General features: G+C 49.9%; 2 protein-coding genes across 2 annotated transcripts in view; both read left to right on the top strand.

Moving 5' to 3' along the window:
- Positions 1-3,208, top strand: part of LOC138165229 (tyrosine-protein kinase receptor Tie-1-like) — a 32,862-nt gene extending 29,654 nt beyond the window's left edge. Inside the window, exon 24 of the mRNA XM_069093346.1 lies at positions 2,588-3,208. Coding sequence (XP_068949447.1) covers positions 2,588-3,208 — 621 coding nt within the window. The remainder of the gene's footprint in view (positions 1-2,587) is intronic.
- Positions 3,209-4,008: 800 nt separating this feature from the next.
- MPL (MPL proto-oncogene, thrombopoietin receptor) overlaps positions 4,009-22,353 on the top strand; it is a 25,998-nt gene continuing 7,653 nt past the window's right edge. The window contains exons 1-10 of the mRNA XM_069093345.1: positions 4,009-4,023; positions 6,733-7,160; positions 7,579-7,757; positions 12,547-12,953; positions 13,491-13,647; positions 13,848-13,977; positions 17,618-17,793; positions 17,943-18,085; positions 18,564-18,723; positions 18,914-19,007. Of these exons, the coding sequence (XP_068949446.1) occupies positions 4,009-4,023; positions 6,733-7,160; positions 7,579-7,757; positions 12,547-12,953; positions 13,491-13,647; positions 13,848-13,977; positions 17,618-17,793; positions 17,943-18,085; positions 18,564-18,723; positions 18,914-19,007 (1,889 nt within the window). The remainder of the gene's footprint in view (positions 4,024-6,732; positions 7,161-7,578; positions 7,758-12,546; positions 12,954-13,490; positions 13,648-13,847; positions 13,978-17,617; positions 17,794-17,942; positions 18,086-18,563; positions 18,724-18,913; positions 19,008-22,353) is intronic.

Below are 22,353 nucleotides of genomic sequence, written 5' to 3'. Positions count from 1 at the left end.
GCCTTCAGGCCAGATGACCTAACCCTTAGATTCAGAGTGGGGGAGGGCAGGGCAGAAACGTTAGAGAAGTCAGATGTGATCCCGGAGTGGTTACCAGAACTCCTAGGGCCTGAACTTGGGCCCTGCCTCACACCATCACCCTCCTGGGTAATGATTCTCCCCTACATCAGATCAAGAAAATTAATTTAGCAGCCACATGGAGGATGGGTCAGAGATGAGAGGAGAAGCTGGGCACCCCTGGGAGATGGTCACAATGATCCAAGAGGACGTGATGAGGGTCTGAACAAGAGTATCAGCTATGAAGGGGATGATGGATGGAGACCAGTGTCGTGGAGGCGGAATGGGCAAGATCTGACAACCAGTTGGATGGATAGGAGAGTCAGTGAGAGTCAGTGACTCCAAAATAGCAAACCTGAATGACTGGAGGGGTGGGGAAGAAGGGAGAGGGAGACTTGGAGAAGTGCTGGGTTGGGGAAGGAAGGCATGAGGGTCCTCTTGGACATATTGGGCTTGGGAAGCCAACTGGACTTCCAAGTGGGGATGTCCAGGCAGCCATTAAAGGGACAGCAAGCTCAGGGGTAGGGCTGGGAGTGACAGCCCATGGGAGAGAGTTGGCTAAGTGAGTGCATCAAGAGGCATGGGGAGGGCCCAGGAGAGAGCCTTGAGTGAGACTCTGAGTAAGGAGGAGGGACAGAGGTCACTTGTGACAAGGATCCCTCAAAGAAGACTGAGAACAAGCAATCAGGAAGTGGTAAGACCAGCAGGAGAATCAGCGTCCTGGAGGAATGGCAAGGAGTCTCCAAGAAAGAGATGCTTCACCATTGCAAAAGCGATAGGGGGTCCAGGAGACTGAGGACAGAAGGAAAGGGCTGGGTTCTGCTCTTCATGCCCGTGGAGAGAGTGCTTTCCATTCAGAGGCAGAGAGACATATTCCAGGCTAATTCAACTGGACCAGCATTGAGTACACATTTCCTCTGTGACCGGCAGGGTCCTGCCTGATGGGCTCACAAAGACAAGAGAAACAATTGTTCCTGCCCTGAAGGAGTTGCACACAACCAGCTTATATACATACATATGTGTATATGTATATGTGAACACATCATAAATATTTTATTTTTATTTATGTATCATATATAATATTTCATTATTTACTTATTTTTATTACATACACACATACATCTCTTCCCATTAAGGGGGAAAGGAGAGAGAACTGATAGCTAAGAGAATCCAGGGAGGTTTCTGGTAGGAAAGAGCATGGGGGATGAGGATTGAAGGATGCTAGGAATTCTGAGAGGCAGAAGTACAGTCAATCAATAACCATTTAAGAGCCTACTATGTGCCAGGCATAGAAAAGACCACCTGTGGAAATGCAGAGAGAGAGAAGATGGAGGGCCAGGTTTGGGGATGAGCAAGCTGGCTGGTTGGGCTGAGACAGAAGAGTGTGAGGGGGAGAAGAGGGTGACAATGTGACTAAGCCTAGGAAGCTGGGTTGGCACCAAAGCCAGAAGGGTCCTAGGAATAAGAGGGGGCCAATGATGTGTCAAGCAGCAGAGCTGGTCAGACCTACGCTTTAGGAAAATCACTTTGGCAGCTGTGGGGAAGAGACGGGAAGGAGGACACTGAGGCTGGAGATCCCCCCAGAAGGTCTATAATAATATAATATATATTATACAATATATACACAATAATGGTAATACAATAATGCAAACACAAGATGATGAGGGCCTGCCTACACCAGGGTCATGGCCATGTGAGAAAAGGACAGAAACAATGAGGTTTGCAAGTGACTTTACAAAGACGATCTCATGTGCCTCTCACAGTAACCCTGTGAGGTAGACCTCGTCGCTCTGCCCATTCACTTGGGTCAGTGCTTATGAGGAAACTGAGGGTGAAAGTGACTGGCCCAGAGTCACGGAGCTCCTAAGTGCCAGAGGTAGGATTCCAAAGCCTAAATGCAAAAGACCAAGATGCAGACAAGGGGTCACTAAGACTGCCTGAAGACCCCCAGTGACAGGGAGGTCAATATCTCCCCTCAGGAAAGCAGAGGCTCTCAAAAGAGAGCTTTCCTGCTCAGTCCTTTTTGAGTCACATCCAAGAATTCATGACCCCATTTAGGGTTTTCTTGGCAAAGATACTGGAGTGGTTTGCCATTTCCTTCTCCAGCTCATTTTACAGATGCAAACAGAGTTAAGTGACTTGCCCAAGGTCACACAGCTAGTAAGTGTCAGAGACTAGATTTGAACTCAGTTCCTCCTGACTCTAGGTCAAGCACTCTATCCACTTTGCCACCTAGTTGTCCCTCAGAGTTTGGTAGCTCTGCCCTTATTGTCACGAGCATCCTTTCTAAGATATACTCGACAAATGGTCCCCTTGTCTTTGCTTAAAAACTTCCGAGGAAGAGGAGTCCATCTCCTCCTGAGGCAATCACTTCTACCTTCAGAGAGCCCAGTCTCTAGGAAGCTTTCCTGGCATCAAGGTTAAATTGTTCTCTTTGCAGTTCCACCACCACCATTACCACCAGCACCAGTACAAGCACCACCACCACCACCATCACCACTAACACCAACACCATCATCAACTCCAACAGCATCACCACCAACACCACCATCACCACCACCACTACCACAACAACAACAGCAACACCATCACCACCATCAACAGCAGCACCACCACCAACACCAACACCATCACCACCACCAACACCATCCCCAATACCAACACCAACACCATCACCAACACCATCACCACCACCACCAACACCACCACCACCAACACCATCACCACCAACACCAACACCATCACCACCACCAACACCATCCCCAATACCAACACCAACACCATCACCAACACCATCACCACCACCACCACCATCACCACCAACATTAAAACCATCACCACCACCACTACCACAACAACAGCAACACCATCACCACCATCAATAGCAACACCACCACCACCAACATCAAAACCATCACCAGTACCAACACCAACACCATCACCAACACCACTACCAACAATAACACCATCACCACCACCACCAACATCACCACCATTTTTCCTCATTCCTCCCAAAGCAGCTAGCTGGGTAGAAAGGGTGAACAGCTCCAAGAGGGTTTACCATCAGGGTCCTGAGAGTGATAAATGGGTTAGGGGTACAGGAGGGAGCCACAGAGTTCTGACAGGTGACCAGGAAAGGTCAAGCAGATAGCCAATATCTCCAACTGGGCTAGTAGCATTAAGGAGATCTGGGAGCAGGGTTCTGGGCCCCTTTCATCTAGGTGGAAAAGTAGACAGAGTTCTGGGCTTGGAATCAGGAAGATCTAAGTTCAAATCTGTCCTGAGATAATTACTAGCTGTGTGACCTTAGGCAAGTCACTTAACCTCTGTCCCCCTCAGGTTTCTCAGCTATAAAATAATGATGATAATAACACATCCCTGCATGGGTTAGTGTGAGAATTGAACAATATAATAGTTGTAAAAGCACTTAGTACAGTGCCTGGCACATATAAACACTATCATTATTATTTACCCCCTAGAAGATTGGGGCAGGAGAGATGCTAACCTGGACCTCCCTGGACTGCTGCCCATGGGTAGGGGGTGGGTGGCCTCTACAGTACTGCTATAGGGTTGGGGTTGAAGGGGGACAAAGAACCAGGCTATCCCAGTGCCCACCCCCTTCCTCTCCAAATCTACCCCACCTTCCCTTACAGGTCCCCAGACTTCCTCCTCCCAGACCCCAAGCCCGGGGCCCCAGTGTGGTCAGGGTTCAGTTCCTCTCCGGCCCCTGGGCTGCCCAGAGCTGGGGCTGGGGCTGGGAAAGGGAAAGGGACAGGACGTAGGGCCATATCTGACAGGAACCTGTGGGCCTGGGGTAAAGAGAGAGCTGGGGCCCAGCTTCCTGAGGGAAGGACCAGGGTCACACAGCCTACATGCCCAAAGGGATGCCAGCCTGGGTGTTCATCCTAGTCATCTGCTGCCTTCTTCTCTTGCCCAGCCAGGCTACCACCCATGTCAGCAGTGAAGGTAAGTGGGAACAGCAGAGGTCCAGTGTCCCCCCCCCATAAAACCCTCCCCTAAAGCCCTGGCATCATAAGGTAAGGGAGAAAAAGAAAAGGAGGAGATGAGGGGGACAGGGGAGAGGCAGGACACAAGGGGAAAGAAAGAAGGGAGAGGGAGAGAAGGGAGAAAGAGTGAAGGGGAGAGAGTAGGGACAGAGAATAAGTGGGGGGAAAAGAAGAGGGGATGGGGTCATATGGGGTGGGAGGGCAGGGTGAAGGGGAAAGGAAGCCTGGAGAGAGGGAAGGAGCATAAGCGGCCTGGAACATTGACTCTCCTGGGGATGGTGACATTATTGAGGGGAGGTTGGGAATATTCAGCCAGGAATAGAGCAATGATAAAGAACCTCCTGTGTGCAGAACCCTGTGCTTAGTTACATAATGCACAATGCCACGATCATTTCATCAGAGAGGAGCTAACATAGAAACAAGTGCCCTGGGAAGCTGCGGCTGACCAGGCATCTTGCAGGAGGTGAGTCTGAGACGGTCTGGAGTTCAGCAGAAGAGAGGGAAGGGAGAACAGCGGCCCAGACCTCAGAAAGGGAATGGCACAGAGAGAGGAGAGAGCAGGACATGCAGGATGGGATGAGAGCCAGGCCTTAATTCCCTAAGTACGGCACCTCCCTCTGCCAGTGCCAGCTGGCACCCTGTCTGAATCACACCATCTGAGACAGCTGCCCAGAGCCCTGAGAGGGTGAGCGTGACTCACTTGGGTCACCCAGCCAGTAGGTGTCAGGTGGAGACTTGAACCTAGGTCTGCCCAATGCTGCTGCCAGTTCTCTCTGTCTGTTAGGCCAGGCACAGCAGAGGAAGAGCTGGGTTTATGAACTCAAGCTTTAGAGGAGAAAGGGATCCCTGAATTCATCCAGCCCTTCAAAGGCCCAGACTCAGGGTCTAGCCAATAGCAGAGCTGTGCTCTTTCCATGCTGCCTCTCAGATTCCTCTCACAAACCTCAGTTTCCTTAACTGTAAATTGGGACAATGATGCTTGCACTCCCTACCTTTCAGGGTGATCTGTAAGGGCTGATGGGTAAGTTATGAGAGGCAACAGTGGGCCCTGGTGGCTGGAGAGTTGGCCTTGAGGTCAACAAGGCCCAAATTTGTCACTGATACTTATTGACAATATGACCCTGGACAAGTCACCTAACATCTCAGTTAGACTCTCAAAGGCTAGAAGTGGCAGAGAAGGTGCCACGCTATACTAGAAGAGAGAATCTCTTCATCTGGGAGTTCTCTAGACAATGAAATCACTGCTCTAGCCCTGTTATTATTAATGAGGTAAGGGATAAAGTTTCAGGGGAATGTTTTATTCAGAGGCAGGAGTGACAAGAGACAAAGCTAGGAAGATAAACTGATTCCAGATGTGAAGGCCTTGAATCTGAGCGGGGAGGAAACAGGGAACTGGCTTTATCCCATCAGTTCCTTTGACAACTTAGCCTTGTTTCTTCTCATCAGTGGTTCAAATCCTGGGACCATTCAGAACCTGCAGGCATTTCCCAGTCCTTTTGAAGAGCAATTGAATGACTCAGTGGATAGAGTACTGGGCTTGGAGTCAGGAAGGCCTGAGTTCAAATCTAGCCTCAAGATACTTATTAGCTGTATGACCCTGGGCAAGTCACTTAACCTCTGTTTGCCTTAGTCCACTGGAGAAGGCAATGTCAAAGCACTCCAGTATCCTTGCCAAGGAAAGCCCATGGACAGTGTTTGATGTACTATGGGTTCACAAAGAGTGCCACAGGACGGAACACAACAATATGGAATCATTGAGGGTTTTTGTTTCGGTTTGTTGACAAAGGAGTGACCTAATAAAACCACACAAACCCCAAAGGAGTGACCTGATTCTATCTAGGGATGAGATCTATTTTTCTGGGAAGGCAAATGCTGCCTCCTCCAGAAGGCTGACTGGCCCAGCTCCTATTTGGCCCTTTTCATTCTGGGCTATGATTTGGTTGTGCTCGTAGCCTAGGAGCATTGGACAGAGTTCAATACAGGATCAGGTGTCTGGGCTTGTTATCATTTCCTCAAAGGAAAAGGCCAAGGGCCCAGGGCCAGCTCTGCTCCAGACTGAATTCTGGGCTCTGCACACTGGATAGACATTTAGTACACATCTGCGGTGTGCAGGCACTGTGCAAAGTTATGGGACACAAAGAAAGGAAAAAGGACAGGCCTAGTTCTCTGGCAGTTCACAATCTACGGGGATGGTAGAAACAAGCTGGAGACAGGATAAACCATCACTGGATGCTGTCCTTAACAGAATCAGCCCCCAGCTCTCCTGGCCTGCCAGTTCCTCAGTTCCAGCTCTGGCTGCCCTGCAAATCCAGGGGTATCCCTACTTCCCCTTTTAAAAAGAACTTTTACCCAGAAGTCAGTGGCCCCCTCCATATCTGACTCAGTGCCGGAGTGGTCTGCATTGTTGCAGGAGCACAGGGAGCCCCAGAAGCCCACTGCACACCCCCAGACCACAGAAAAGTCTCCCAAAGGGCCTCCAGGCTCTGTTGAGACTTGTCTGAGGGGCTCAGCTCCTGGACGGGCAGCCCAAGGCCCTCTGAACCCCAGCAGATCACTGGGAACCTCCTTGCCCCCAAGCCTCCTTCCTTTGCAGGTCATTGTTGCTTCCTCCTCCAGCCAGAGGCTCCCAAGGAGTGCAGCACGGCTAAATGCCCTCTGTGATCTGTAGAGAGCACCCTGTGTGGCTTGCTCAATCCCTCGCACCACCACCTCCCTCACCACTCGGGTCTCTTTCCTGGGCAGTCTAAGAGCTGGACAATCAGGCAGTGCCGAGACTGCCTGGCTACCTCTGTCCTCCTGTGAGTCCAGCTCAGGACCTACCCGTGAGCCCTGTGTGTCTGGCGGGGCCAGACTGTGGGTGAGAGAACAGGCCCTGGCCAGGCCGGCCCCATCCGATGCCTTGGCTTTTCGCTCCTCCGCAGATGCCTCGCTCCTGGAGGCAGAGCCTGAGCCGCTGCGCTGCTTCTCCAGGCAGTTTGAGGACCTCACTTGCTTCTGGGATGAGGTAGAGGAGGAGGAGGAGGACTGTACGAAAGAAGAAGAGGAGGGTGGCGAGGAAGACCCAGGGCGCTACAAACTTTTCTTCGCCTATCCAGAGTGCGTGCATTTCACGCAGAGATTAGTTCCAGGCAACACCCACCGGCAGGAAATGGGGTGTGGGGTGGGAGGACAGGGGGGAAAGAAGTGGTGGGGAGTGGGAGAACCAGAGGAGGGGAGAGGGCAGGACGGCGGCACATCCCCTCCCTCAGGCAGAGCTTCCACCGTTCCCCACCTCCCCCATCCCTGCCCCCCCCCCCCATATCAATCCGAGGAGCCTAGAGGGGCCCTAGCGCTATCGCCCGAGTGAAGGCAGGGTGGGTGGGCAGGAGGGAAGAGAAAGAGGCAACGGGGGTGGGGGAAGAGACAACCAGCGGAGGGGAGGGCGCAGGATGGCAGCACCCTCTCCTCTGGCAGTTCCCACGCCAGGAGAGCACAGGGGCCTCCGGGGTCCCTTAGATCCGTGCCCGGCCCGCAGGGAGGAGCCCCAAGTGTGCCCACTGAGCTCCCAGAGGCTGCCTAATGGAGGGCTCCGCCACGTCTGTCAAATCCAGCCTACCGACGGCGTGCGCCTCTTTGCCAAGCTGACGTTGTGGGTGTGGGACCGTGCCAAAGACCGAAACCGGACCCAGAGAGTGCTCAGCTTGGAAAACGTGGGTGAGGCCCTGACTCTGTTGAGTGATGGCGTCTCCTCACAGCCCTGTCCCTCCTCCCTCCCTACAGCTCTGTCGCCTCTCCTCACAGCCCTGTCCCTCCTCCCTCCCCACAGCTCTGTCTCCTCTCCTCACAGCTCTGTCCCTCCTCCCTCTCCAGGGTCTTATCCTCCCTCCCCACAGCTCTGTCTCCTCTCCCCACAGCTCTGTCCCTCCTCCCTCCCCACAGTTCTGTCTCCTCTCCTCACAGCTCTGTCCTTCCTCACTCAGAATCACAGAACTTAAAAACTGGAAGGGACCTCCAAGGCACCAGTCCAAACAGCACCCAGAAAGAACCCCCACCCCAATATACCTAGGCAGTGGCCATCCAGCCTCCAAGAAGAGGGAGCCTGCCAGCTACTGGGATCGACCCTTTCCATTTGGGGACTGTTCTAATTGCAAGGAAGTTTTTAGTTTTTTTCTGACATTGAGATTGCATCTCTTTGCAATTACTCAGCCCCTACCCCCACCCCCGGCTATTTGAGCAGAACAAATCCCCTCCATGTGCAGTCTTTCAGATACTTGAAGGCCACTCTCATGGCCTTCCAGAACCTTCTCTTCCCCAGGCACTTGTCAGCATTCTTCTTAAAATATGTCACCCAGAACTGAAAACAGACTTCCAGGTGTGGTCTGAGCAAGGCAGTGTTCAGAGGGACTGTAGGCAGCCTCCCCCAATGCAGCTCATCTGCTTTTCTGACTCCCACACTCCAGTGAAAGCTGTACAAGGGGGCTCACAGTGGCCCAGAATGTTTAAGTCTCATTTGGACAAAGTGTTCATGACCATCTAACCCCAACTCTCTACCTCTGGACTCATCTTAGGCTCAGGAAACAGAATTTCTGCACCCTAGTATTGCAAGACCACATTTATGCTGACTGAATTTCATCTTATTAGATGTGACTGAAAATAATAACATTACTAGCACGTGTAGAGTGCCTTTACAATGTTATCTCATTTTATCTTTACAGCAACCCAAGGAGAGGTAGATGTTATTATTATCTCATTGTATAGATGAGATAACTGAGGAGATAACAGATGAGGAAACTGAGGCAGGCAAAAGTGAAATGACTTACCAAAGGCACTTGAGGTGAAGATGGGAAAAGAAGAAGCCTAATAGCTAGTAATGTCTGAGGCAGAATTTGAACTCAGGGCTTTCCGACTCCGGGTGTAGCTCTCTATCCACACTGCATCACCAAGTCACCCCTTCTCTTGGGCAGGTCTCTCAGGCTCTTGACTCAGTTGTAATAATAATTAATAATAAATATCTGATATTTAGATTACAATTTTAGATTTACAAAGCCTTATAAAGAAGGTGCTGCTGAAGCTCACAGAAGAAGAATTAAACAGCTAACTTATCAGGGTAATGCCTCTCATAAGTGGTGGAGATGGGATTTGGACCCTAATTCCTGGTCCAGTGTGCTATCCACTGGGCCACCCAGCTCACCCATCCAGCCTGTCCAGATCTTTTGGGTTCCTGACATCATCATCATCATCATCTTCTTCTTCTTCTTCTTCTTCTTCTTCTTCTTCTTCTTCTTCTTCTTCTTCTTCTTCTTCTTCTCCTCCTCCTCCTTCTCCTCCTTCTTCTTTTCTCATCTTCACCCTCTTCATCTTCCTCATCATTACTGACATTTAGATAGAACTTTTAGGTCTGCAGAATACTTTATATATACGTCATATCCCATGGAACCTACTGGATCTGGAATCAGGAACACCTACATTCAAATCCTGCATCAGACACTAGTTGTATCACTGTGGGCAAGTCATTTAACCTCAGATGTTTCACTTCCTTATCTGTAGAAAGGGGATAATAATAGCACCAGTCTGGCAGGGTACTTGTGAAGATGAAATGAAGTAATATTTGTAAATTGCTTTGCAATCTTTAAAGCACTAGCTATTTGCTATTGCTAGATATGTGTAGTTATATACAAGTTATCATCATTGTCATCATTATTATTACCCTATTAGGAAGGTGTTACTGAGGCTGAGAGGGATTCAGCAATTTGCTCAGCATCACATTCTAGTAAGTGATGGAGGCTGGATTTGAACCCAAGTCTTCTTAATGTCAAGTCTAAAGCTCTTTCAACTACACACAGCTGCTTTCCATGCTGCAAGACTATATGTTAGCTAACCCTCCCTGATTCCTATCCACTGTAAAATTGATGAGTCTTCCATCTATGCCCTTAGAAGCTATTGCTAAACAGGTAAAACAGCCCAGTGTTAAGCATGTATCTTTGGGTCATTCCATTGGAGACCTCTTGCCAAGGTGACATTGAACCATCAGTGACAGTTTTTGGAGTCTGGCCATCCAAGTTCCTAGTCCAGCTACTTGTACTAATTAACCCCTATTTCCACATCTCCTTATTGGCTCAAAGAATAGCATGAGATACTTTATCAAATACTTACCTGAAATCTAGACAAATTATATGTATGCCATTACCTGGATCTATTAGTCAAGTAACCCAGTCAAGAGAGAGAATACAGTGAGTCTAGCAGGACCTATTCTTTAGGAAGCAAGGCTGATTATTTGTAATTACTGCTTCCTTTTCTAATGGTCACCTCATTAACAATTCATTATAAAATTTTTGCCAGAAATTGAATTCAGATGCACTGACCTCAACTTTGTAGGAGTCCATTCTCTTTCCTTTTTCTTCTTTAAAATATATTTTATTTCAGTATTTCCCAATTACATTTAAGAAAAAACCTTTTGATATTCACTTTTTTAATTATTGGGTTTGAAATTATCATCCTCCCTCCCCTGCTCCTTGAGAAGGCAAGCAACATGATGTCAATTCTTATATATGTGAAGTCATGCAAAGCATATTTCCATTTTAGCCATGTTGCAAAAGAAAACAAACAAAAAATCTCTTTCCTTTTTCAAAAATTGGCCTTTCTCCAGCCATGCAGAATTTCTCCCATTCAGCATCTTTCAAGTATCACTACCAGAGGCTTGATAATACCATCCAATTCAATTCAATAAACATTTATTAGGATTTGTTAATGTTCTGGGCATCAGGGATGCAAAGGCAAAACCCAAAGTCCCAGCCCTCAAGAGGCTTACTTTCTGCTGGGATAGCATCTGGACCAGGTGGCTTGAACTCAGGGCAGCACAGTTCTCTCTCTCTCTCTCTCTCTTTTCATCCCTCTCAGCTCCCTCTTGGCTACTTCAGTTCTGTCCTTTCCAGTGCAAAGACAACAGGAACAAAACAAAACTTGAGTAGTTCAGCCTTCTCTTGGTTGTCATTTATCATCAACCCTTCTATCCCTTCTCTGATTATTTTCTCTTTCCCAACAGAGCAAAAATCAGATGAAACCAAGCAAAAATAAACAGAACCCTGACACCTCAATTGATTTTCTTGTCTCTGACTTTCCCTGCCAGTTTCAGTTTATTTTGAGCTTTCACTCTTCTGACGTGGTTCTTATGGGACAAACTCAATCTTTATTTTTTTTTAATTCATCCCGTTGCTTCCTCTGCCTCCATTTTCTATATCTATCTTTTCAAAATTGATAAATTCCCCATACACCCACATTGGTCTCTTCAAACACTTCCACTTTTCTTCCTTGTTAGAGATATTTTTTGGGGTCTTCAGAAATTCATTCCTTAGAGTTTCCAACTGTTCCTGGGCTGACTTCCTCAGTGGGATTTCAGTCCATGAGACCCTGCCTATCTTTTCCCTGAACCTTTTCAAATCTGTTCTCCCCAAATCTATGGTTATGCCCAATTATTCTCTCTTTCTCTAAGAAGCAGTGGTTACTTTTCCTCACATTTCCCATTATTTCTACCCCAAGACCAAGCTCCTCTCCACTGATAAAACTCACATCCAGGATTTCCTCTTGTCGGTGCCTTCACCTTTTGAAAGATGAAACTATCATCAGTCCATCAAGAAGTTATTAGCTTCTATATCTGTGTGACCCTGGGCAAGTCACTTAATCCCAATTGGCTTAAAAAATCATAAGCTTCTACATTTTGGGGAGAGAGAGATCCCTAGCAAACTCTAAGGAATAAGTCTCTTATTATATCAAAATCATATCGTATCATGCTTCTGTTCAAGCCTTATGATCTCTTTTCCAAACACCTCATCTCTTTCCTGCTTCTATCCAGGTGGTCTGTTGTCTGGTTAATAGTCAATCCCTGCCTCCACTTATCTTACCTCATGCTTTCCTTCTCGGGTTCCTGGATTTCCTCCCCGGGTTCCTGGATTTCCTCCCATGAGCTTTTCTTCTTTCTGCTCAATCCCATCCTGCCTCATCTCCCATGTCTTTCAAATAAGGTATATCCTTCCTGAGTCATATTCCTATTATGGATTTCATCCCAAGTTTCATGATTATTAGTCCCTTCTGTTACCTTACCTTTGTGCCTCTTCGTGTGCAGACAATAAGGCCATGTGTTTTTCTACCAGCCTCCTTCCTGGATGTTGTCTCTTGTGAATATTTGGGTGTCTAAACTGCTTTTCTCCTCCCTTCATTGTAACTACTAACTATGGCATCTCTTGTTAGAGACATTGGGGCAATTTTCTCCCTTCCCCTTTTCATTTAAAGCTCTTTAGATGTACAGACTCTAGGCCACTTCTCAGTCCTGTCCTTACGCTTCACAGTCTTGCGCATACTCACTCTTCAGCCTTGTACTTACAGTCCTGTCCATCTGCAATCTCTTGAAGGGATCACTTAGGGTGGTTTGGGGAGTACTCAAGGTGGTCTTGGGGGGAGCATTTGGAGTAGTTGGGGAAGCACTGAGGTGGTGGATCCTCTCCCCTAGGCCTGCCTGCCCCACCTAAGAGCATCACTGCAGTGACTTCTGGTCAGACTGGGGAGCTACAAGTCACGTGGGAGGTGCCACCCTCAGAAATTAGTGACTTCATGCAGCATGAACTCCAATATGGCCCTTTGGATCCCAGCAATTCTTCTCAGCCCACGGTCACAGCGCTGCTCCAAGCACCCATGTGTTGTCCTTTCATGAGGTGGCCACACACGCAGTCACACCAGGCCACTGCAGGCCCTAGGGCTGATCTGACTCCAGCCCAGCTTCCAGGGACCCAGACTATACAACAGTACCCTACCATCGAGGGACCCTCCAGAAAAGGATACATGAGCCAGGGACCTGCCATCAGGAGACCCACAGTGCCACAGTGGAATGACCCAGGGCAGCTTGGGGCCACCAGAGAAGTACCCAGCTTTCTCTGACCTCATTTTCTCTCACCCTAGACCCAGAACATTTCCTTGCGTTATGGACAGAAATGGCTGTGCAGCTCCCTAGTCCTCCATCTTGAAGGCTTTCTTTCCCTTCTCCCTCCCCAAGATGACATGTTCAGAATTTGGAGATTGAGGTTTGACGTGGCTCAGGAATTATTGGCTTTCTCCGGGGCCACTTGGGGCCAAGTTTGTTATGGATGAGTCATGGATTCATCACTAATCCAGCCCTTCTGAGCCACCAATTTACCAGAAGTATAAAGAAACCCAGTATAGGGGCTCTCCCCCAATGACGGATGATGTACCCCCAGGAGGCTGGTCTTGGGATGAGAACCATCCACATAGCCTCTTTCTACAAGGTAGTAAGGTCCCCATTATTGTAGTATCCAAGGTCATTATAGGGATGTGGTGGGTTGGGAAGATTACACAGAGGGGGAGAAGGGAGGTAGACTAGAGATACCCTAAAGTCCCATCCATTTCTGAGCCTCTGATTCAATGACCCTTCCTCTTCAGGCCCAAGAGCTAATCGGTGGAAGCTGTATCATCTCCGGATTTCAGCCTGGAATCTCATACTGGCTCCAGCTCCGGAGCAGGCCTGATGGGATCTCCCTCAGGGGTTTCTGGGGACCATGGTCATCTCCTGTAACCGTGACTCTGCCATGGGATGCAAGTGAGTCACCTGGGGGAGGGGAGGATGATTGTGTAGAAGGAGAGGGATGGAGAGAAAAGCAGAATTCTCCCACCCCCCAGCAACACACACACACACACACACACACACCATGCAGGGGAAGTTACCAGGAGCTGGGGGGATAGAGAGGGAGGGAAGGAGGCTTGGGTGGGGCCCAGTACAGTCCCCCTCTCCCGGCCCAGGGGAGATTGGACTGCAGTGCTTTACTCAGGACCTGGTTCACATCACCTGTCAGTGGCAAGGACCAGGCCACCCCTCCACCTCCCATGGCTACTTCTACCACTGGAGAGCTAGCAGCTGCCCCAAGAACAGGTGAGCAGGTGGGGTGAGCCAGCAGAGCTGGCAGTCTGGGGTAAGGAGAGTCCTGAGTCTAAGCTCACAGAGCTGTTCTAGTGAAGGCAGGAAGGTGAGGAGTCCCTGACCATCCATATCTAAACCCTCATCAGATGCTAACCAGTCAATCACCAAGCATTGATTAAGTATCTATACTGTGCCAAGCACTGGGCTAAGTGCTGGGGGTACAAAGAACATGCTCCCTGCTCTCAAGGAGCTCACAATCTAGCAGGGGAGAAAAACAAGTGCACAAAGAGACACCGGAGAAAGGAAATACAAAGTAACCTCAGAGGCACAGGCACTGGGAGGGTGAGGGGGTTGGAGCGGGGTCAGGAAAAGCCTCGTGTAGAGAAGGCAGTGTTAAGGCTGGATCTTGAAGGAAGACAAGGATTCTAAGAAATCAATGAGGGGAAAGTGCATTCTAGGCATGGGAAGCAGCCAGTGCCAAGACACAGAGACTCATCGAGGAAGAACCCAAAGCAGACAGGTGGAATCGGATCTTCAAGTAGGCGAAGGGGAGTTTTACGTTAAAAGACTGGAAAGGTAGGGAGGAATCAGATTGGGAAGGGCTTTTGTATGCCAAACCATCTACTCCTCCTGGAGGCATTAGGGGCCGATGCAGTCCCACCCACACTTAGGACAGTCACTTTGGCCTTGGAGGATAGATTAGAGAGGGAGGGTCTTAAGCCAGGGAAAACAAATAGGAAGCCGTGGCAATAGCCAGGATGAAAGGGGATGAGAGCCTGACTAGGCTCGTGGTCACATGAGGGGAGAGAAGGGGACAGTGAGATGCTATTGGGCGGAAACAAGATTTGGACACTGCTTGGATATGTGGGATGAGAAAAAGGAAAAAGACAGAGATAAGAATAAGAATACTAATAATGGCTCAGATTTGTGGAGAGCTTTATAAATATTATCTGATCCTAACAACAGTGGGGGAGGGATGTGTTATTATCCCCATTTTACAGATGAGGAAACTGAGGCAGACAGAGGTTATAACTTGCTATGGTCACATGGGAGAGACAGGATTTGAATTCAGGTCTTCTTAATTCCAAGTCCAGTACTCTATCATGATTCTTGAACCTGGATAACATGGAAAATGGTGGTACCTTTAACTGTAATAGAGAGTATAGAAGAAGAAGAGCTTGGGGGCCAGGGAATGAATTAAGTTTTGGACATATTGAGTTTGAAATATCCAATAGGCAGTGGGTGATATGAGACTAAAGCACAGCCTGGGGCTGGAGGCACAGCCAGTCTGGCTAGAGATGACAATGTCTCCCGTGAGAATTAAACTAGGGAGTTAAAAGCAGTTCATGAAATGCTCCCTCTGTGCAAAGTGCTGTAGGTACAAGTAGAAAAGTGAGATAGCCCCTGCTCTTCCTGTGCTAATGGGTGGAGAAGACGTATAGGAGGGCTCAGCTTCAAGTCAGCTGAGGAAAATGAATCCTTAGGGACCCAACAGCCAGGCAATGCATCTTCTTGGTGGTAATTTCCATCACTAAACCCTTATCTGTTTCTGATGCCAAGGACTTCTGGGGTAAAAACTTGTCATTTTCAGAGCTCTAGTCATTATGGCTCCTGGGAAGGCAGGTGTTGTAAACCTTACTGAGGCAGTTTTCAAGTCCCATCTCTGGCTGTGGGGAGTAGGCTAGAAGCAGGACCTGATAACCTGGAGCTCGGGGAGAGCATGGGGTGCTACTAGGCCCTATTCTCACAGTGCCAAACTCCTTCCAGAGTCTGAGAGAAAGCAGTGGTTAAGGTGCTGGCCATGGCTTAATACACCTGGCATGTTCCAATTCCTGTCTCAACCCTCAGAATGCCTTGCTGAATTGGTTCTTCAGTTAGAGTTGGCCATAGTAGGGATGGAGGGCCCTTTCTTCCACTAAGGTCGCTATCATGGATGATGGCTAAGGAACTGAGCTAGAAACAGCCTGAGAGATATTGCTAGTCCTGGGACTTTGGATTTATTAAGAAAGATAATAGGGGTGGCTAGGTGGTGCAGTGAGTAAAGCACTGGCCCCAGAGTCAGGAGGACCCAAGTTCGGTTCCAGCCTCAGACAGTTAACCACCCACACAAAAAAAATAGCCGTGTAACCTTGGGCAAGTTACTTAATCCCAATTGCCTTCCAAAAGGGGAAAAAAAAAAGGTAATAGAAAAGGAAGCCCTCAAAACTCCTTGTAAGAAGTAGACATTTGGGCCTCAGTAGATTTGTTTGACTTCACACCAAGGGAATGGATTAATTTTCTCAGTCCTTGGGTCAAGTTAAGTCAAGTGGCACTTATTAAGTGTGCCAGGACCTGTGCTCAAGCACTGGGGGTACAAAGGAAGGCAAAAAGCAATTCCTGGCCTCATGGAGCTCACAGTCTATAGGGGAAGACAACATGCAAATGACTATGTGCCAACAAGATAGGCAGGTAGGAAGAGAACCAAGAGAGAGCAGAATCATGAAAATCCAGAGGAGGAGGAGAGGGTGATAACAGTATCAAAGGCTGTAGAGAGGTCAAGAAGGATGAGATTTGTCGATCTGGAGATGACCAGTGTGGACCTTAAATTTGCCCACATTTCCAAAGGAGAGAGAGGGGGCTCTAGGGCCTCCTGAGCCTGCTTTTGACATGTAAAATGGGCATAATAACCCGGTTGATGCCAGGGCAGTGCATCCTGCCATCCAGCCCCTACCCTCAGAGAGCTCACCTTCTGATGGGGGAGAGGACATGCAAACAGCTAAGCACATACAAAAAGAGATGCAGGGAAGGTGGCAGGTCATCTGAGGGGGGAGGCCCTAACAGCTGAAGTCACCAGGAAAGACCGCCTGAGGATGAGTTTTGAGCTGAGCCTTAAAGGAAGCCAGGAAGTGGAGATGAGAGGGTACCAGGGCTGGGGAACCTTTAGCCTCAAGGCCACATGTGGCCCTCTAGGTCCTCCAGTAAGGCCCTTTGACTGAATCCAAACTTCACAGAACAAACGAGGCCACATATGGCCTCAAGGCCAAAGGGTCCCCACCCCTGGATAAACCATTCCAGTAGCAGGTCAAACAAAGCCAGAATAAGGCATGGAGATAGGGGATAGAGTGTCATGCTCAAGGAACAGCAAGGAGGCCAGTTACCAGATCCCTGAGTACATGGAAGAGACATGGAATGTAAGAAGGGACCAGGTCATAGAGGACTTTAAAAGACAAACAGAGGGTATATTTGAACCTGGAGGTGACAGGGAACCACTCAGCATGAGAGAGTAAAGGGGTGACATGGTCAGACTTGCACTTTAGAAAGATCACTTTGACAGAGGCAGAGAGGCTAATTAGGAGACCAATGCAATCATCCAGGTGTGAGGTGATGAAGGCCTGTATCAGGGTGGTGATTGTTTGAGTGGAGAGGAGATATAGATATATATTCACACACCCAAATATACATTTATGTAATTGTGTAAATGTATGTGTGTATAAGTGTGTGTATATAAATACATGTATATATGTATATATGATGTTTTGAAGGTCATAACAACCTGAGGGCATTGGATATATGAGCTGAGTGTCAGAGACAGGATCTGATAAGAATGGCCCTGGGGCCTTTCAAGCCTACCCTGGCTCACCGGCCATGGTGGGGGGTGGGGGTTTCTTCCCAGGGGCCCAACTTGGGAGAAATGTGAGAAGATGAATTCCAGGGCAGAGGTAACCTCAATCTCCCAGTGCCACTTCGAGTCTCAAAATAACAGTGCCATTCACATGCTGGTGGAAATAATCACTGAACTGGGCACCATCCACCAATACCTTGCCACTCCGTTCTGGATGCATCAGATCGGTGAGAGATTCTCTGCTACCACCCCGCTGGTTCCCAGACTCGGGCAGCACCTCCTCCTGACTCCCAAACCTTTGTACCCCACTTCCCACTTCCTCTGGTCCCCAAAGGCTCTGAGCGCTGCTCTCCGTCTGCTTCTCCTGCCCCTCCAGTTCTCACTGAAGCTCCAGAACTGCAGTGGACAGCCGGCTCCAGTGGGCAGCTCAAGCTGACCTGGAAGCCCCCCTTGCCCTGGCTGCCGGGGCAGACCCACTATCAGCTCCGCTACTCCGGGCAGAAGCTAGGCCACTGGAAGGTGAGAGGGCCTCAAGGTCCCAGCCCCTTTCCTCCTGGAGCAGGCCTCGCTGCTTCACCAGGTGTGCCAAGGCAGGCTGGGAGTTCGGGCAGTGCGTGTGCATGTGTCAGGCCCGGGGCGGGTGGCACGGCGTGGCAGGATCTGTGTCAGTATGTATGGCTGGGCGTTAAGAGTGGGAGTGTTAGGGGGTATGTACACGACTGAGGTGAGTGTAAGCGCATCTGAGCCGCTGGGCACGCGTGTGTCATGTGTGGGCGTGTGTGTGGCAGTAAGACTGTGTCTTGGAGAGTGAGTGTGGAAGCGAGAATAGGGTAGGGTAGGGAAGGTGGAAGTGTTAGAGAGGAGTAGGACCCCTCGTTTAGGACAAAGGTGTGTCAAACACCTCCCTTCCTTCATGGACGAGCGTGCACGCTGACCAATCAGAGGCCGCACAAGGCCTCTGCCTCTGCCCCCGCCCCCTCCGCATGGGTCTGTGCAGGTGCTGGAGCCTCCGCGGGGTGCACTGGGAGAAACGCTGGAGCTCCGGCCAGGGGCCCAGTACAGACTACAACTGCGCGCGCGGCCTGACGGCCCCACGTATCACGGACCTTGGAGCGCCTGGTCTGCGCCTGCGCTCGTGGAGATTGCTCCGGAGAGCGGTGAGAGGCAGGGATGGGACGGGATGGGGCTGCGCAGTGCGCTCCATGGGTGCGGCCGGGCGAGTACGGCTGCGTAGTGTGTAGGGGGACGGGTCCGGGGCTGGAGCAGGGAATGCGGTTGCGCAGTGAGGGAGGGGGCGGGGCTCTGGGCCCATCCGTTCTGACCTCGGTGACCTGGGCCCCCTGCCAGGCTGGGTCTCCGTGGTGACGAGCGCGGTGCTGACGCTGGGCTTCTGCGGCCTCGTGGGCCTCGTGTTGCGGCGCCTCTTTCCGGCGAGGTTCAGGTATAGACCTGCCTTCAGGCTCGTGCGCGTGCCTGGCCACTTTCTTCCCCCCAATCCTCCCCAGCCCCTTTCCACCCCGCCCCGCCCCTCCCGGTTACTAATGGATACAAATGGATTAAAAAGTAGCTGAGGGAGGATTCCCCTCAGGGAAGGCAGACCCTAGTGCCCTGGAGGCTGAGGCCAACTGAGCCTCGGAGGGGCGGGGGGGGGAGGAGGGAGAGCATTCCAGGCGCGTGGGGCAGATACAGTGCAAAGGGAGCATTGGGAAAGAAGGCAGTGCCATAGTCCGATGGAGTAGAAAGACAGAGAAAGCCCAGGTGGTGAAGGGCTTTGAAGGTCTCAGAGATGAGTTTATTATCCCGGAGGCAATAGGGAGCCTCTGAGGTTTATTGAGTAGGGAATGTCATGGTCAGATAAACCTGGACAACTTGGAATCCCTGATCTTAGGTGTTAGGGTTTTTAAAAATATCTTTATTTTCATATAATGGGCTTCCTCTGTAATTCTATGTGTTTTCTTTGGCTGTTGAGAATATGATTCTGGGAGAGTCCATGACACACTAATTTAGTAACGCTGTCAAAGGTTCCAGAGCAGGACCTGTTCTGGATGGCTAGGCTGCTGCTTTGGAGTCCTTGCTTCTCTTTTTAGCTGATTACAAACCATTTTAATGATCCAAGGCTACCTCTCCAGTCGTGACCTCTCTCCTGACTCTAGTCTTCATCACCAGCTGCCTTGGTAACTCTCTGGGATCCAGCCACCCAGGCTTCCTTGCTGTTTGTCCCACACAGCTCTCTAATTCCTGACGGTGCCTGGACAGCTCTAATTGGAAGTCCCATAGGCATCTCAAACTCAACGTGCCTTGTAGAGGATTCATTCTCTTTTTCCCCAAACCCTCTCCTCTTCCCAATTTCCGTATTATGTGCAGGGCACTACTCAGGCATTCAGGCACTCAGTCTCCGTTGGGCATCTTCAACCTCTCGTTCTCTCTTACCCCTCTCATCACACCCAATATGGTGCCAAGGCTTGCAGATTTTACTTCCATAAGGTCTCTCCCCATTCTCTCCTCTGACATTGCTACCATGTTCATCATCTCAGGCCTGGACTGTTGCCTGCTTGTTGGTCTCTGCCTTCAGTTTCTCCCCACTCCAGCCTCCAAAGTGATCTTCCCAAAGTCCAAGTCTCATCATGTCATCCCCCCCCATCCCCTTCCCCACCCCAGTCAGCTCCAAGGGCTCAGAGGATCAAGCACCAGTCCTTCTGTTGAGCATTTGAAAACCTCCCCATCCAACCACCTTTGCTTACTGTTTGTCACATTCAGTCCTCCAATTCCTAACTGTACCTTTGCCCGAGTTGGCCCCCATACATGCAATGCTTTCCCTCCTCACCTCTACCTCCTTTGTCTTTCAAGATTCGGCTCAAATCTCACCTTCAGGAGGACTTTCCAAGCCTTCTAGCTGCCGCTTGTGCCTCCCCTAGTGTCTACTCTGTTTATCATGTGTATAGGGTAGGGGAGTCAGACAATAAACATTTATTAGGCACTTACTATGTGCCTGGCATTGTGCTAAGTTCTGGGGAAACAGACACTAAGAAGAAAGAGTCCCTGCCCTCAGGGAGCTTACAGTCTAATGGGGAAGACACCACACAAGAGGAAGCTGGGGTGGGGCTGAGGGGGAGAAGGAGTTGTGAAGGAGTATTGTTGGGTGAGAAATGAAGAGAAGGCTGGCCTGGATTGCTCCTTGACTGGAGGGCTGGGCCTGAATAGGAAACTACCAAGTAAAGAAACTCCAGCCACCAATGCAGGTCTTACCTTATCTGCAGCTCACAGTCCCAGAGTTGTCTTGGGGTCCAAGCTGTTCATTGACTTGCGTGGGGTCATAGCCAGTGGATATCTGAGACCTAAGATGGCTTCCTTTGCTGAGGCCAGCTCTCTAGCTACTGGGCCACAAAGGCTTCGCTCCATTAGAATGGGATCCCTTTGAGGGCAGGGGCGGCTTCTGTTTTTGCTTTGGATTCCCAAGGGTAAGCACTATGCCTGGGGTATACATTAGGTGCTTAATCGATGCTTGTTGCTTTTTCCTGGAAGCAGTGGAGCTTACTAGGCTGTGGTTTACAGACAGCAGCCCTCTGGGTCTCCTCCATTTCTCTGGTCACTGCCAGGCCAGGCACTCTGCAGTCCCATCTGCCAGTTGTCTCTGGACCTGAGCAGTGACTTTCTCCCTCTCCAGCCTAGGTCCTGGAAGGAATCTAGGGCAGTCATAACTGCCAGATTGTTCTGTCCTCAGTGCAAAAGTCATTCAGTGCAACAAATGTCTCAACTCCCCTGCTGTCAGGCCCAAGGCTTAGGGCCACTTCAGACAAAAGCCAGCCTGTCCCTTCAGCCCCCAGGGGCTGCCGTGGTATACCCAGATAAGTAAATACTGAGCAAAGGCCTAGTGAGGCCACTTGGCTGAAGTTGGGGTGTTGAGCAGGAGGGATAGGGAGCAGCCTCATTTCACCCAATAGGGAGTGGACAGGGAGTAACGTGAAACAAAAATGCAAAGGGAGGCTGGTGGTTCTGGAGCCCTCTCTCCAAGGTGGAATCCTCTTTTGAAGGGCCACATCTCCCAGAGGGCACCACTCAGCCTTACTTCTTGCCTGGGCCATTGTGTAACCTCCTAATGGACTTCCAGGCTCTCTCCTCTCCAGCACTTTCTCCCCCCAAATTATCTTGCTCAAGTTCAGCTGTGACTGATAATTCTCTGAGGAAGCTTCAGGGCTTCCCATGGCTCAAGGATACACTTCTCAGTCTGGCTGCAGCCCATCCTTCCAGCCATGTCCCCGTTCCTCCACCTTAGCCATCCAGCCTGCTGGCTCTACCATGATCACTACCCTTAACTTCACCCCTTTTGGCCTGTGTCCATGCTGTCTCCTGTTCCTAGAATGATCCTCCTCCTCCCCTTCACCTCTTAGAATCTCTGGGTTCTGGCAGGAGCCCTTTCCTGGTCCTCTCAAGCCTTCCACCTCCTCAAAGTATCCCATACATGTTATATCTCTCCCCACCCCCAGCTTCTACTCTACTCTGCCTCCAGACTCTCAGCTCCAGGAGGGCAGAAACTACCAATGCCTGAACCCAGCAGATGCTTCATAAATCAAGTTGTACTGGATTGTTTGGAACAGACTTTCTCTGCAAGTTTCTGTGCCCTTGGAACTCACCCTTCTTTTCTTTGGACATTTTGAGATTTGCTATCCTTTGTCCAGCTTCACCTTCTCCTCCCCTCTCTGAACTCTCAGACAAGGGGCTGTAGCAGCAAGCACCCCAAGCGCGTCCTCAGGGTTTGCAGCTACCACAGGTTCTTGGATCTGCTTTGT

The sequence above is a fragment of the Petaurus breviceps genome, unplaced genomic scaffold (assembly GCF_028583685.1).
Source record: "Petaurus breviceps papuanus isolate PSGF00001 unplaced genomic scaffold, PetGlider_PUasm1.0 208, whole genome shotgun sequence".
Classification (NCBI taxonomy): domain Eukaryota; kingdom Metazoa; phylum Chordata; class Mammalia; order Diprotodontia; family Petauridae; genus Petaurus; species Petaurus breviceps.
This window is presented reverse-complemented; position numbering and strand designations above follow the sequence as displayed.